Here is a 14,693-nt window from a genome sequence, read left to right as displayed (position 1 = left end):
AGACATAAGATAAATCAGTGGTGGTTTTTAATTGAAGAGACAATTCAAGGTTTACACAGTGACCCTGGAAATAAACAAATAAATGAATAAGAACACAAAAAGTTGCAAACCAACAAAATAAATATCCTTGCATGTACAACTCACATCTTCTGATACGGTAAAAATGGCGTCCAGCTTTGTTTATTACTATCATTAAATACAGATCATGAGTTCAGACATTCACTTTCTACCATACAATCCAAACAGAAACTATAATCTCATCAGATCATTCACTGCATTTCATCCACATCATCCTCAGTTTGACGATTATTCTGTTAATTTAGTAAATAGTGGATATATTTTTTTTCTTAATGCACAGATGGTTGTGGAGTGCATAGCAGATGGTCGTGCAGTATATAACATGAGGAAGTATACAACACTGACCAGAAACATGGCATGGATTCTGCATCATTTTAATCCCCCTAACACTTAGTCACAGCACTATCTCTAAAACACAAAAGTTACTAAAGCACTTTGTGTTAGTAACAACTAAGTCGACTCTGTGTCCGTACATAACAGTGTAAATGTTAATGTTAATGCTAAAATATTACAATTGTACAAACGGTATGTATTGCAAGTACAATATTTGTATCAGAATAAAGAATAGTATTAAAACATCTGCTAAGTTTAATTTGGTCATTCTGACAGTTTAACTTTCTTACCTTCAGACACAAGACTTCGATGCATAATATTTCAATATCATAAAACAATGAAAACACAATCATAAATTTCTGTGTATCAACATCAAAAATACAAACCGTTGTGAAATATAAACCTGTGCATCATCTGCAAAGTGGTGAAATATCCTTGTCTTGTCTGCCATGTAAACACGGCCATCTCTTGTGTATTGTTGTTGAAGGAGCCCTGTCGGACTGCAGGGGCCCAGGAGTGACTCTTAAGATGTGTCATTGGATTAGCATGTGAGCATCTGCCTTTAGCCTTCTCCCCCACAAACACCTGAGGAGCTGCATCTCATGTACAGGACTCGCGACGGAGCCGTCTTAATGGTGCGGTTTCACTACTTCATTCTTTAGGATGAAGAATGTAAAGATACTACATCTACCACAGCTTTTTGTGTTTGTTCACGCCTGCTTTGGTAAGTTTCTCCTCTCGATTCTGTGCTTACAGTGATCTCATGTTGCTCCGATTGTAAATAGCGTGCGGAAACATTTAAAGGCTTCTGGGCTGATGACTATTCATATTTTATTCTTTCAATTCTCTGTTGATTCATTGTTTTTGCTTTTATTTACGAGTATTTGACTCTGTAGTTCTGATTCAAAATTATTGAATTTAGTTTCAAAGATAACATGAACTTCTTATAGATTCAACTAAAAGAAAATCACAGTCGATATTACAGACAGAATAGCTTTGTTTTTGTCTCTATGTACGTAAAAGGTATTTCAGGAGGTTGACATAATGCACCTGTAATCCCAGTCAAAGTGCTAGAGAGAACCGGGGGCGCATGCGCAGTGTAGAGCTCAGCTTAGGTCACTCAAGTATTTAAGGCAACTTTAATGAGAGGGACCATCATGGCGACCTCTCATAAGTAATTGTTAAAGCTAAAATATAGTTTAGCTATTAGAGAATAGGTACAGATAGCGTTAGCCTTAGCACATCAATGCTAACAATAGCAAACAAAACTAAAGCTTTTGGTAAATAACCAGATCAATTAAAGAGTGTAATCTCATTTGATTAAGGGTTGGCTGTATAGTACTGGCCTTGGAAAGTCGATCTCACAATGGAGATTTTACAAGTTACGAATTGGTTGTTGTTTTTGTTTTTTTATTTGTGCAGTGTATTTCAGGGGACAGTTTGGTCCCCATAAACAGCTGTGGAGTGGTTGTGTTTTCACGCTACTTTCCTGGGTTAGCCTAGTTCACTTTATTAAGTCATCGTATCTGCTGTGACCAGATGTCTGCGCTATAGGTCCAGACCCAGTATGAGTGAGAGTGAGATGGAATAAGCTACCAAGTCAGGCCCAGGGAAAAACGTTATCTTGTTCACGTTATCCACGTAGTTAGCATGCATTAGCTCAGGGAGATAACTTTGTTTATTTGCTCTATTATGTAAATGTTGCTATCTCCCTGAAAGCTCCGCCAAACCCTTTTCAAAAATCTATCAGTTCAATAAAATCTTGCTTGATAGTTTACATTTAAAAAACTAAACTAATCCTTCAAAATTTGAATTAAAAAACAATTAAATTGGAATTGTTTGACAAAATGTTTGAATAACCTTCAGCTTTCCATTTGTGTGAGGCAGTTTGGTAGACTGGTCATGAAACCTAAAGTCTGAATTGAGTAGCTAACAAGTTTCTATTCGTCAAGTCAGAGTCACTAACCTAGACAAGTAAAATCCATCAAAACCAAAAGTATGCTTCAAAAGATCTCTTATCACATTAAGTGTAATTGGTAATATTAATACACAATGCTAACAAAAATCTGTCAATGCAGTCAATGCTAGAGTCTGAACGCCACGAGTCAAAATCGAGCTAGAATCCAAGATTGAAGGAATATGGTGTTTGTGCAATCGTGATTTATTATTATTATTATTTTTCTTTTAAACATGCCTAGTCTCAATTTAAATCCTTCGACCATTCAATTCTATTTTCATGTATCTGTCCTCAGCTCAAGCAGACTTTGCCCCCTACTTCTACGACAATGGACCGTACAGCAACAACGGGAACCTGGCTCTGTTCAGCCTGTCAGAGGACACCCCCATCGGTGAGACTCACCTCTGACACACAGGAGACATGTCAGGAGCATTTAGCCGGCTGTGAATGTGGTGTGGTTGTCCCCCTGCACCTTACATCAATTCAGGGTACCGACAGTATTATCCTGCTTTCTACTGGTAACTGTTAACGTACCGCACCAGCTATCTGTGCACTATTCATTCTGTGCAATCCATTTCACTGTTTATATTCTCACACAATATTGTATGTAATATTTATTTTCCATTTCTATTTTTAATAAATTAACTTACTTAACTTAAACTAGCTGTTTATATTGCATGTTTACATATTTTTTACTGATGTCTACTTTTTTTACTGTCCTCTTTGTTGCTTATCATATCTTATCTTATCTTATTACAGTTAGAATCACCTACTCTTTACATAAACACATCAAAACAATGTTTCCAAAACTGTATTTGTCATCAACTGAGGCTTGAAAGGATGTGTTTCTTTAGGTACACAGATCTATAGTCTCAACGGCACAGACCCTGAGGGCCATGAGGTGATGTACGGCCTGTCATTTGATCCTGGCTCCAAAGAGTACTTCAGGGTCGACCCCCAATCTGGAAACATGACTTTGGTGGAGAAGCTGGACAGAGAAGTACATTTTAACAAGAGAAAATAAGCAATTAAACTGTTGGTTCAGACTTAAACTTAACCTTCATTCCTAAAGAAAGTTAGATATCATCCATATTAACCGTTTCATTCTCATCTTTCCTCAGAACCAAGATTCAATCGACGTTCTTGTGAGCATCACTGATGGAAGAAGCAAGGTACGAACAGTTGTTTCCATGCGTGACTATATAATTAGATATTGAATCAAAATAATATGAAATCCTCTTTTCAGGTTGTGGAAAGAGTCACAATATTTGTGATGGATGCAAACGACGAGAAGCCTGAATTCAAAAACATGCCTGCGTTCATTGATGTGCTGGAGGTAAGTGAAACCAAACCTGCTGTAAAATGTTTATTTCTCTGTCAGTCTGAACAAGCAAAATGTACAAAGACAAGTTATTACTGTAAAAACATATCAAAGTACATATCTTTTGTCTATTTTCAATTTTCAAACTATGTATGTTGTGACCTGGGTTATTTTCTGTGTTGCACATTTTAGACGACAGAGTCTGGCGGCAGCATCTACGTAGTCGAGGCAGTGGACAGAGACACAGGCTCAGGAGGCTCAGTCACCTACTACCTCCAGGTATCACATGACTGGAGTCAAACACCGGCCACTCACACCCAATCCTCTCTGACTGTTTAATGAAAACAGCATGCAAACAGACACAGATGAGACACTTGCAAATATGAAACACCGGCTGAAACTGGCCACGTCTGAAGTTAATCTGCATGCGATGTAATGTATAGATGTGCTGATGATGAGGTTAGACTGCGTGTGAGTGAATACGACGGTGAAGTTATGACGATGGGGATTAAATCACAATTACATTTGTGTCAAGTATTGGAGGCTTAGAGGGCTGCAGTGGCAGCGCGTGCCAGGGAATGTTAGTTTGCACTTTGGACTATTAGGACCACAGAACAGCTGGCCCGAGGTGAACAGTGATGAGTGAGGCGGTGCACATCTGGACCCAGCAACTATCACCTGCCTGCCCTGTCCATCAGCATATGGCTTCTTTACATCCAGATGGACAAAGGGATCGACTTTATAGAGGATGTGGCTTAATTCAAGAGGCTACTCAGTGTTTTTATGCAGCCATCTGACCACTCTTCACGTGAACTCACATGAGTGGGTTGTATATGGGGTCTAAGTGTTTCAGAGACAGGCTTTTACTCACGTGACCGTATTTGTGTGTCTGTGTGTACTTTAAAATCCTGCTTTTCTTCTGTTCCCTGTCACAGAATCCTCCGTCCGCTTTGTTTGCCATCGACAGACACAGTGGTGTCCTACGTCTCAGATCTGGAGAAATGTTGGACTATGAGAAAACAAAGACCCACTTTGTGACTGTCATTGCAAAGGTAACTAGGGTGACTCTTAGAGCACAAAACTCTACCAAGAGGCCCCTGTAGATGAGGCAACAAAACAATACACGTCATTTAATCATCACCCCATGTTAGCAGAATAAAGTATTATAATCGTTTTGAAAATACTTCCATAATCGTCTTTGCAATTATTTGATGCAGAAGGAAATATACGGATTAAGCCTCGAGAATACCAAAGTATAACAAACGCACATTAATAATGTCCCACCTTAAAAATATTTACACACCCCTAAAATAGATCGCTTCATTGAAGGGGGATCCGATGGTGGGAAACTGAGATGTGTTTTGATATTTATCCTTTTTATATTTGTTAATAGATTTTTATTAACATTATTATAACAACATGCAATCTCAAAGAACATTAGGAATTCAAATCTGAATTAGAATATACATTTCTTTTCTTCCAGGACGGTGGTGGTGATTTTAATGGCAAGGAGCAGTTTCTGTCTTCATCTGCTACTCTGACGATCAATGTGATCGATGCACAGGACACGCCGCCATCTTTTATCGGGACGCCCTATTTTGGCTTTGTTTATGAAGTCTCAATGCCTGTGAGTATGGAAACATCTGACTTTCTGCTACGATATCTGTTTTTAAGTCTGTTTACATCACAGAGTTTCAATGGCTGACATTTCACAGTAATGTCGATGATGTTTTCTTCAAAGCTTTTCTCTATTTTCTCTTATCTCTTTCATTTCAAAATGTCACTGCAGAAGACAGATTACACATTCTGACTTTTAACCAGAGGAGAATAATTAGCAAACTGACATTTCATGTAGCTTTGATGAGTCAGAGAAGACTCTTTGGTTAAGGCTGTTTGCAAAAAGGTGCTTTAACTGTTCATTATGAGTTCAAGGAAGAATATTGGAAGTATAATTTAATGACCAACTGTATAACTGGTCATCTCTGCATCCTGGCCTTCTAACGATAACCCGACAGCGAATTACCAGTCATGTTTCATTACTGATTAATGTCTAAATCTATCATATAATTTTGTTTCCAGGGATCTGAAGTATTCATTGTTAGTGCCAAAGATGGTGATGTGGGGAATCCAAATCCGATCCGTTACTCCTTCGATGATGGTATTAATCACATTCTAAGAAGAACAAAAGAGAGAATTTAAGTAATTATGTTTCAAAAATATGTTCATTTGTCTGTTGTGTGTGTGTCTGCAGGTGATGATGGTGTTTTCAGCATCAATAAAACAAGCGGCATTATCACTCTGCTGACCTTCCCTATGTATCTGAAGAGAGAGGTCTTTAATATGAAAGTCAGGGTAAGTCGCACGTCATTCAGACATCAAACCAGTACATTCTCTAAATTATAACGTTTTTTCACTTCACCCAATTTTTTTTTTTTTATTCTTTTGCATTTAAATGATCTTTGAGTTTCTGCTAAATACCTAAAAATACTTTATTTCATCAAAGAGACCCTCATTCGCTCTACATCTGCAGGGATGAACAAGGACATTTCTCACTAATTTGGATTAGATATAGATTAAATATAGGATTCACAAGGAGGAACTATTGTAGTGAAACTGGCCGATAAAATCTCGCACAAGCTCACGTGTACCGCCCACATAGGTGATACGTATGGGCCTAATTTTGACTTCATGTTTCCAGGCTTCAGAAGTGAGTCCTGAAGGCCGACTGATGGACTACGGGGTAACCACCTTGGTGATCCGTGTGGTGGACCTGAACAACAACCCACCTACTTTTTACGGAGAGAACGGCCCACAGAACATGTTTGAGTTGACCATGTACGAGCATCCACCGGAGGGAGAGATTCTCCGAGGGCTGAAAATCACTGTCAATGACTCCGATCAGGTGGGTGAGATCATAAATGTGTTTTATTTTTTCATATCCAGTGATGTTTTAAAAGTGCCTCCATCAGCCAGGACAGCGGATCAGTGCTTGATGTTCACGTAAGGACAAATTACATTGTCATCGACTGAGAAACTGATTCAATCAACACACGTTGTGCCACAACACTGAGTGCACGCTGGTGTCCACCTTTTTTGTCTGTGGAATCGCTCTAAGCCGGCCATTATCACAGACAATCCCTTTAAAATTGCATGAACTTGAGAGTGAGCCAGGACAAATTAAAAGGTTCACGCTAACTGCGCCATTTGTCGGCTTACACAAGTCTCTCTGTGTTTCCAGCTCCTTGCATGAGCCTCGGCCGCTGCTCACCAAATGTGTTCTGTGTTAATACTGTTACAACATCAGGATGAGCTCTCTCCCTGTCCACACATATTACGTTTCATCAAGAAATACATTGCAGCTAATGATATCCTATTGATTCCTAATGCATTACTATAATACTGAAAGGACACAGAGCTTTTATTTTGATTGAATGGACTATATACGATTGGGATTATGCTCTGTGTCTGCTTGTTTGTGATAGCTTTGCAGCAAATTCAGCTTACTATAAATAAGTTCATGCATGTGTAGTATACCTTTGTACGTTTTCCCAGATGAGGCATTTTGAATAATACGATGACGCATGTTGTGCTCACGCAGGGCGCCAACGCCAAATTCAATCTGAGGCTGATTGGCCCAGGAAGGATGCTGCGAGTCGTTCCTCAGACTGTGCTGAACGAGGCTCAGGTCACCATCTTGGTGGAGGACTCGGCTGCCATGGACTACGAGAAGCATCATTTTCTCACATACAAGGTGAAACACATTAAAATGAGGCAGTATCACAAGTGCATATACAGTCGACCTGAAGCGCAAAACAGAAAACACAACGACTGCTACGAAAAACACAACTGCAAATAATAAAATACAACAATAAACTATGAACAGCTGCTTGTTTTATTGTTTGCTGTTGTTCTGCACCTCTGGACCACTGAATTTCGTCAACAGATAGCAGATACATCCACTGCATCTGCTGCATCTTTTTTCATTAAATTTTTTTAATCTTTCTCCTTTAGCTCCTGGCAGTTGAGGTTGATACTCCGGAGAGATTCAGCGCAACAGCAGACATTGTCATCCACCTCCTGGACACCAATGACAACGCTCCCAAATTCTCCTCAGATTACTACATCGCTCGGATTCCAGAAAACTCACCCGGCGGCTCCAACGTGGTGTCAGTCACGGTGAGTTGAGCGTTCATCCTGTCTAAAAATACATGCCATCACCAATGTACGTCACTCATGAGCTCAAGAGGAATGTTGATTTTAGCAAAATGCCCAAGCGGCCCATTAATTCCCCAAATGTGGACTTTTTGGGCTCTGAGGGTTGGGATAATATGTGAAAACATGTAGATAAAAGCTAGGCGAGGTAAGCTGCCAGATGGCTATCACTTTCATTTAGTTGTGTAACATCAAATTCCCAGATTTCTTTTTTTCTAATGCTTAGTAGCACATGCAGCTGCATCACAGAAATAACATGAACACTGAGAACATGTTGTATTTATTAATTTTTTTCAGTGCCATTTAGTTTAAAAACGATTCGCCCTTGTCAGTTTATATCAGCCCTGCAGAGGCTCAAAGCAACAGGGAGGCTCACTGATAAATCCTCCCCTTGCGTGAACACCACAGAGGCTCGTTGCCTTGATCCCAGGCAATTTCAATCAGATGAAAGAACAGCCGACAAGCGACCTTGGACACACGGAGACGGGAAACAGGCATCCCTGCTGCGACAGACAGACAGATTAGCTGACAGCCCATGATGATGTTCCCTATGACATCAAAAATCTGTCTTTTTATAGCTGACCTCTGTAACATCATGTCCCTATCCAGCACAGATTCTTTCTCTTCACAGACAATTCTGTCTCCTGCTCATTCAGTTTTAAGAAAGAGACGTGAACCATTGAACCTCACCGTGCTGCGGCTTGTTAAGGAAAGAGAAAAGAAAGGAGCATGTGTCATATTGGTCACTAACCTGACGTAAATCTAAATGAATGCTTCATCTTACTGGGCTACATGTTGCACTAAAACCCTCATATAGAACATTCTGATCATCCTGGCTCAAGTTAGTCAAGTCATATTCTTTTCTCTATTAATTGTCTATTCTGTTTGTCTCCAGGCAACAGACCCAGACTCAGGACCTTGGGGTGAAGTGAGGTATACGATCTATGGATCCGGGGCTGAACTGTGAGTATGACAATGTGGAGGCTTTGAGAGAATGGACCCAGTGCCTACTTCAACTTCCTCATATTCACATAACGACATTATTCTTTATTTGTATGTATTTGAAAGGCATCTAGCTGTTTCAAATAACACATATCCCTGCCAATCCGTGCAGTCATTTGGCGGCAGGCAGCCTGTTCAGCATATCGCAAGGCCAACATATGGAATTCAACCATTTACAACGCATCCATCTTCCGGTCACGCAATCCATCAAAGCCTTGTTAAATGAAAGGATTCAGACGCTGGAGTGCTTTTATGTATAAATGGGCACTGGAAGTATTTGTTTCCGACATATTCGACAAATAAACATTGCTTACAGTTCACTCAGAAAGGCCTTAGCTTAATTGGGATTCAAACCACGGAACTTTTTAATATGAGGCATTACTGCTAACAACGGATCTACTGTGCCAACTAAAAATATGACTTTCTCAACAAAAAAAAGAGATTTTGATCATAGATACCAAATAGTTTTTTGTTGCCCTCACTGTCCTGACTTACTGGTGATTGGACATGTCATTGCAAACTTATATTTCTCACACTCATGTTCTGTCCAATAAAAAAATGTTTTTTTAGAGCACTGATCCTTTCTCAACAGCAGTTGTCTACTCTTTGCAGTTAAAATAGTAGTTTTACTATACTTGAATATAAATTTCAAATAATATGGATCTGAGCTTGAATCTGTAATTCTAACCACAGAACTGCTGTGTATGAAAACCAAATGCATCTGCCCCAAAGCTGTGCAGGAACATGACTTGTAGCAGACTTGTTTTTCATATGAGAAATAATGTCCAGTTTATTGCACCTAAGCGCCCTGGCCCCCCCGAGGATTTACTGGCATTTTCTCTCAATTCGATTTTTATTAGATTCCTAGTAGGAGTCTAAACGCGGAGAGAGAGAGAAAAGGCTCAGCGGTCACTGTTCTCTCTGTGATAACACACAGTTCACCTCCAGCTTTCCCTTCATGTCCCTGCAGATAGAATCCGACAGATCTGCAGCATTTAGCACAGTTAGCACCTGACCTGTGTTCCAATCATGTATCTGCAATGCACAATGCCTATCGTCAGGTGTATGTCCGTGTAAGGTCAAGTTTAATCTCCCTGCGCTGTTTCCTATGAACCATTTGACTTGTATGATGAAATGTAGGTGGAAAAAAAGAGTATTTTGGGACTTCTAAGTAGAGATTTTGAGCTCTGTAGCAATGAATTAGTGGAGATATGTGATGTCACATGGCATCCAGGAGTAGGATTTTCCAAAATAAGCAGAGGGGAGAGATTTGGAACAGTTGTAGCTTAGTGGGTACTTGTTTGCTCAGAACAATTTTCTAACTGCGTCACCTCAGATTAGTCTCAGCAGGGATACTAAAAAATTTAGCATGTTATGTACTTTGACAGTATCTTGTATAAAAACACTTCAGTGTATACAGGACTGTGCTGTCCTGATCTTTGCCTGCTCATCCGCTGCCTTCGTTAATCCCGTAATGGGATTGGAGGAGAAAATAGACTTTGCGGCCGTACTGACTACCTTGCACTGTGACCTGTAGGGTAACTAAACAAGTCAGTCAGTGAAACAATCCTCTTCCTTTCTTGCTCTGTATGTTACTGGCCGAGTCTATCTTCCCTTAAATGTATGGGAATAGAACAGTAAAGTGATGATTTATAGAGATAGTTCAGTGTTTTTGCAAAGTAAACATATTTCCTTTTATCTTATAGATTTAGATGATAAGACACCCACATGTCTGCACATTAAATCAAGTTATTAGAGTTGCAAAGGTCATGAAAAGTGGAACAAAGGAGAAACAGTTATCATGGCTATCTCGTAGGCTCCATCTTTCACCGAGTGCCACCTCTGAAGTCCATCTACATCTCAATTCAAAGGTTCCTGATCCAGCCCAAATCTGGGATCATCTACACGCAGCCCTGGGCGAGCCTGGATGCAGAGGTGAGATCCAAGTACAACTTCTATGTGAAGGCAGAGGACATGGACGGGAAGTACAGCCTGGCTGAGGTGTTTGTGACGGTGCTGGACCTGAACGACCACCCACCAGCTTTCAACGAAAACTTTCTCGAGAAGACGATGGTGATCGGAGCGCCGGTGAAAATAGAGGTATGTGCTCCCCTTGAGATTAAAAGAGAAAGGGGAAGTCAGAGTAGTGTTTTTTAATTCACTTCATTTGCGCAGGCTGTAGATGACGACGCCGAGGTGCCCAACAACGTCATCGAGTACGCCATCATGAAAGCTGAGCCGGACAACAACATCTTCGACATCGACATCGACACTGGCGAGATCGTGCTGAAGTCCTACATCAAGTCGATGGCCATCATTCAGAACATCACCAAGCAGAGGGACTTCACCTGGTCCCTGGTGGTGCAGGCTCGAGACCGAGGCAAGCCGTCCTTCAGCACCACCGCAGTCGTCAAGATCGACATCACAGAGGCTGTAAGTTAACACCGAGAATACATGAATAACAGGTTAACAGTTGGATGAGATGTGATGAATTATATTCTGAGGTTTTACCCTTTAAATATATGAAAAATACAGTTTGAAACCATTAGTTCATCAGCATCATTTTATAGCTTGTGCTGCTTGAATGATATTGGAGGTGTTATATTGGTAGTTAATCAGTATTATATAACAATAATGAAGAGATTTTGCATTTTTTTCGGGTAATTTCTTTGCACAACCTTTATGAAGGTGCAGCTTTTCTGCAGAATAAGACATTTCATAATTTCCCAGATTTCAGGTTTCACCAGTTGTTGAGTCTGAGTCTCACGCAAATGCAATTGTCATGTTTGCAGATCAAATCCAGATTTGTCTCATACTTCTTGGGCCTAAGGAAACGTCCGGGGGCCGTGTTTGGGATTTGTTTGACCGTTGTCACCTTCGCCATTTCACTGACAATCATCATTTCAACTTATATTTACTGGAGCTCTGTGAAAAAGTCCCGTGTACAAGCTCAGGGCAAGATCAGAAAGATTATAAGGAGGCCTGTTCAATAAACAAAGCTTGTCTTGAGAGAATACGCACAGTAGTACTGTCTTTACTCTGTGATACTAAGAACTTGTAGTGATTCGTTTTTTGCATTAGAACAAGGCTGTGTCTGTAAAAGAGTACAGGAGCACAACATAAACTATTCTCTTTTTTCCGTGTTTCAAATATGACACCACGACCAAAACTAAATATTATTAGTTCTGGTTTTTCATTTTCCCATTTAATTAATATCTATAGACGCGAGTGGTCTCCGTTGTTGGTTTCCCGGTAAACCTCTCTGATCTTGTCTTGACAAAATAATAGTAGATTAAATGTGGATAAAATTGAAAAAGGTTTAATTTGAAAAAGAAATTTTAGACAACGGAAAAATATGTTTTACACAGTTTTATGCAGTATATTTGCAGTATTTTTATTCTGAATATACATCGTTTTATATTTTGCACCTCACATGACATTTCAGCCAAATAAGTGATAGTGCGACAATATACACGGGACAATATGAAGAAGTTCATCTTTGTGTGACAGACTTTAACTTCAGTCCCATGGATGTGAATTCTCCCTGTGCTCTTTTACAGACGCAACTCAATGGGGGGCCTTGGGGATCATTTATAATGCAGAGTAGAAACAAGCCCTTGCAAATCCTAGGCATGCTTGGTGGTGTCATTAGTCTCATGGTCATAGTCACTGTCATCATCTCCACGGCAACATTCATGCGCAACAAAAAGTCCAACCGGATCCTGCCTAACCGCCGCGTGAGGAGGAGGCGCAAGCAGAACGCCTGGAACTTCAAAAACCCCTTCAAGGAGCCGGACAGCCCCGGAGAGAAGTTCAAAGTCGAAGAGGATGAGCCGGAGCCCGAGGTCATGGTGGAGAACATCAACTACAACAACAACGTCAACAATGTCCACAGCGTCAACAACGTCCACAGCGTCAACAAAGCCCACAGCGTCAACAACGTCAACAGCGTTGCGAGATACTGGCCCCCGCCGCCCTGCGCCCCGTCTCTGCCCCCTCCAGCCCCGCCCTACATCCCAGGGGAGAGGCAGTGGGCCGTACCCACCATCTCGGCGACAGTGGCATCCAAACCCAGGAAGAAGCCATTGATTACCAAACAGGACACTGTGAACAAAGCACTGGTTTCAGAGCTCAAGCTGAGGCTGGAGCAGAAGAGGATGCTCACACACCAATAGTGCTTGATAAAACAATCTCAGCTCCATTCAGTAGCTGTCCAGCAGCTTCACTGATCTCTACCAGCAGAGAAAGTCTGCAAACGTTTTACCTCCACAAAGGAGGTTCTCCCATGTTCATATGTTTTCACCCCTGTCCATTTGTTTGTTGGTTGGTTTGTTTGTAAGCAATATTGATGAAAGAACTACAGGATGGATTACCACAAAACTCAGTGAAGGGTTGTGGTTTGATTCACGGAAGAAACCTTATATCATTCTGGTGCAGCTCTGTATCAGGGGTCAGGTCCAGTTTTTTTTTTTTTTTTTGCACTTTCTTTAACTTTGTGTGATTTTTAAATAAAATTTGGAACATCCTCATTTCTGACAATTGATTGAACACTAAAGAAAACAACAGGTAAATTATCAAAAGCTCCATAACAGACATATCTGTAGATAAGATTGTATTGTCAAAGTCGAGACTGAACTCATTCTTCAATAGTGCTTTGTGTGTGTGTGTGTGTGTGTGTGTGTGTGTGTGTGTGTGTCTGTGTGTGTGTGTGTGCGCATGCATGCATGTGCGTGAATGTGTGCGTGTGCGAATGTGTTTGTGTTTGCCTGCGTGTGGGCATGTGTATGTGTGTGTGTGTGTGTTTTTCAGAGAGTTTAAATACACTAAAAACAGCTAAAGGCATAATTCCTTGTATACTAATGATGCAATTTTCATACTGTATAATGGGAGAAACATTATATTCATGTTGCAATTCACAACCGTTCACTGTTTGTCTGGCTCAAGTTTGTGTGTCATTTTATAACAGATAAATCCAAACCTTTTCAGCCATTTGTTGAAACACCAGTTGCTTGAAGTGTATCAAGAAAGATCCCTTGTCGGGAATGAAGTCATTCAGATTTCAACACGATCCGACCAAAGCTCCTTACAAGAGATTTCATGACACTTGAACTGACTAAAGAGATCAGCCGGTGGGTAGGGGACCAAAGTGATCAGGTTAGGAAGACTTTTAATCCCACTGCGCAGGTGTAAAGCACCAGATAGTGTTTAGAGCAGTTTGTTTACTGCTGTATATGTGGTGGTGTCGGTTTCACTCAGTCGGAAAACTGTTCAGTTGTCAAATAACTGTTGCTGTCAACAATTGTATTGAAATCACTAACAATTAAAAAAAAATGATTTGTGATTATAAAAGTGAGATAAGTGTCATTTAAACCACATTACTCCTTTGAAAACATTCCGAATCTTACAGTGCACCATCTTTAATAAAGTGATCATTTATTTTTTATGTACAAACTTAATCTGAAATCTAAAGCACTACATTTTAAGCCACGTTAAAATGAATTGAACAATTTTTGTTCTATCATTTAAACTACTGACAACATTTCTGTGAAATCGCTGGCACGCATAATCAAGAGTGGTCTCATGATTTTCCAGAGCTTTGGCTTCATTTGTAAAGAAATATATTGAAGTAAAGAGTCTTAGTAGGTAAGTTGTCCATATATGGATGGATGCTTTACATCTCTGAATTCTAATCATAGATTAATATGCAATTTGGCTATTGACAATAATAACCAGACCATTTATTCCTTTACACACCAACAACTTACCTACAGCAGAAAACTCATTTCTTTC

General features: G+C 40.2%; 1 protein-coding gene across 1 annotated transcript; it reads left to right on the top strand.

Moving 5' to 3' along the window:
• Positions 1-1,074: 1,074 nt before the first annotated feature.
• Positions 1,075-13,078, top strand: cdhr1a (cadherin-related family member 1a). Its single transcript, XM_053436794.1, has 17 exons — positions 1,075-1,135; positions 2,664-2,759; positions 3,223-3,368; positions 3,490-3,540; positions 3,615-3,704; positions 3,882-3,968; positions 4,625-4,741; positions 5,173-5,316; positions 5,769-5,847; positions 5,941-6,041; positions 6,388-6,591; positions 7,288-7,440; positions 7,701-7,865; positions 8,797-8,864; positions 10,775-11,003; positions 11,079-11,336; positions 12,464-13,078. The coding sequence occupies exons 1-17, from the start codon at positions 1,075-1,077 to the stop codon at positions 13,076-13,078; spliced, it is 2,664 nt and encodes an 887-aa protein (XP_053292769.1).
• Positions 13,079-14,693: the final 1,615 nt, after the last annotated feature.

This window comes from Pleuronectes platessa, chromosome 12 (assembly GCF_947347685.1).
Source record: "Pleuronectes platessa chromosome 12, fPlePla1.1, whole genome shotgun sequence".
NCBI lineage: Eukaryota > Metazoa > Chordata > Actinopteri > Pleuronectiformes > Pleuronectidae > Pleuronectes > Pleuronectes platessa.
Note: the sequence above shows the minus strand (reverse complement) of the source record. Positions and strands in the feature narration are given on the sequence as shown.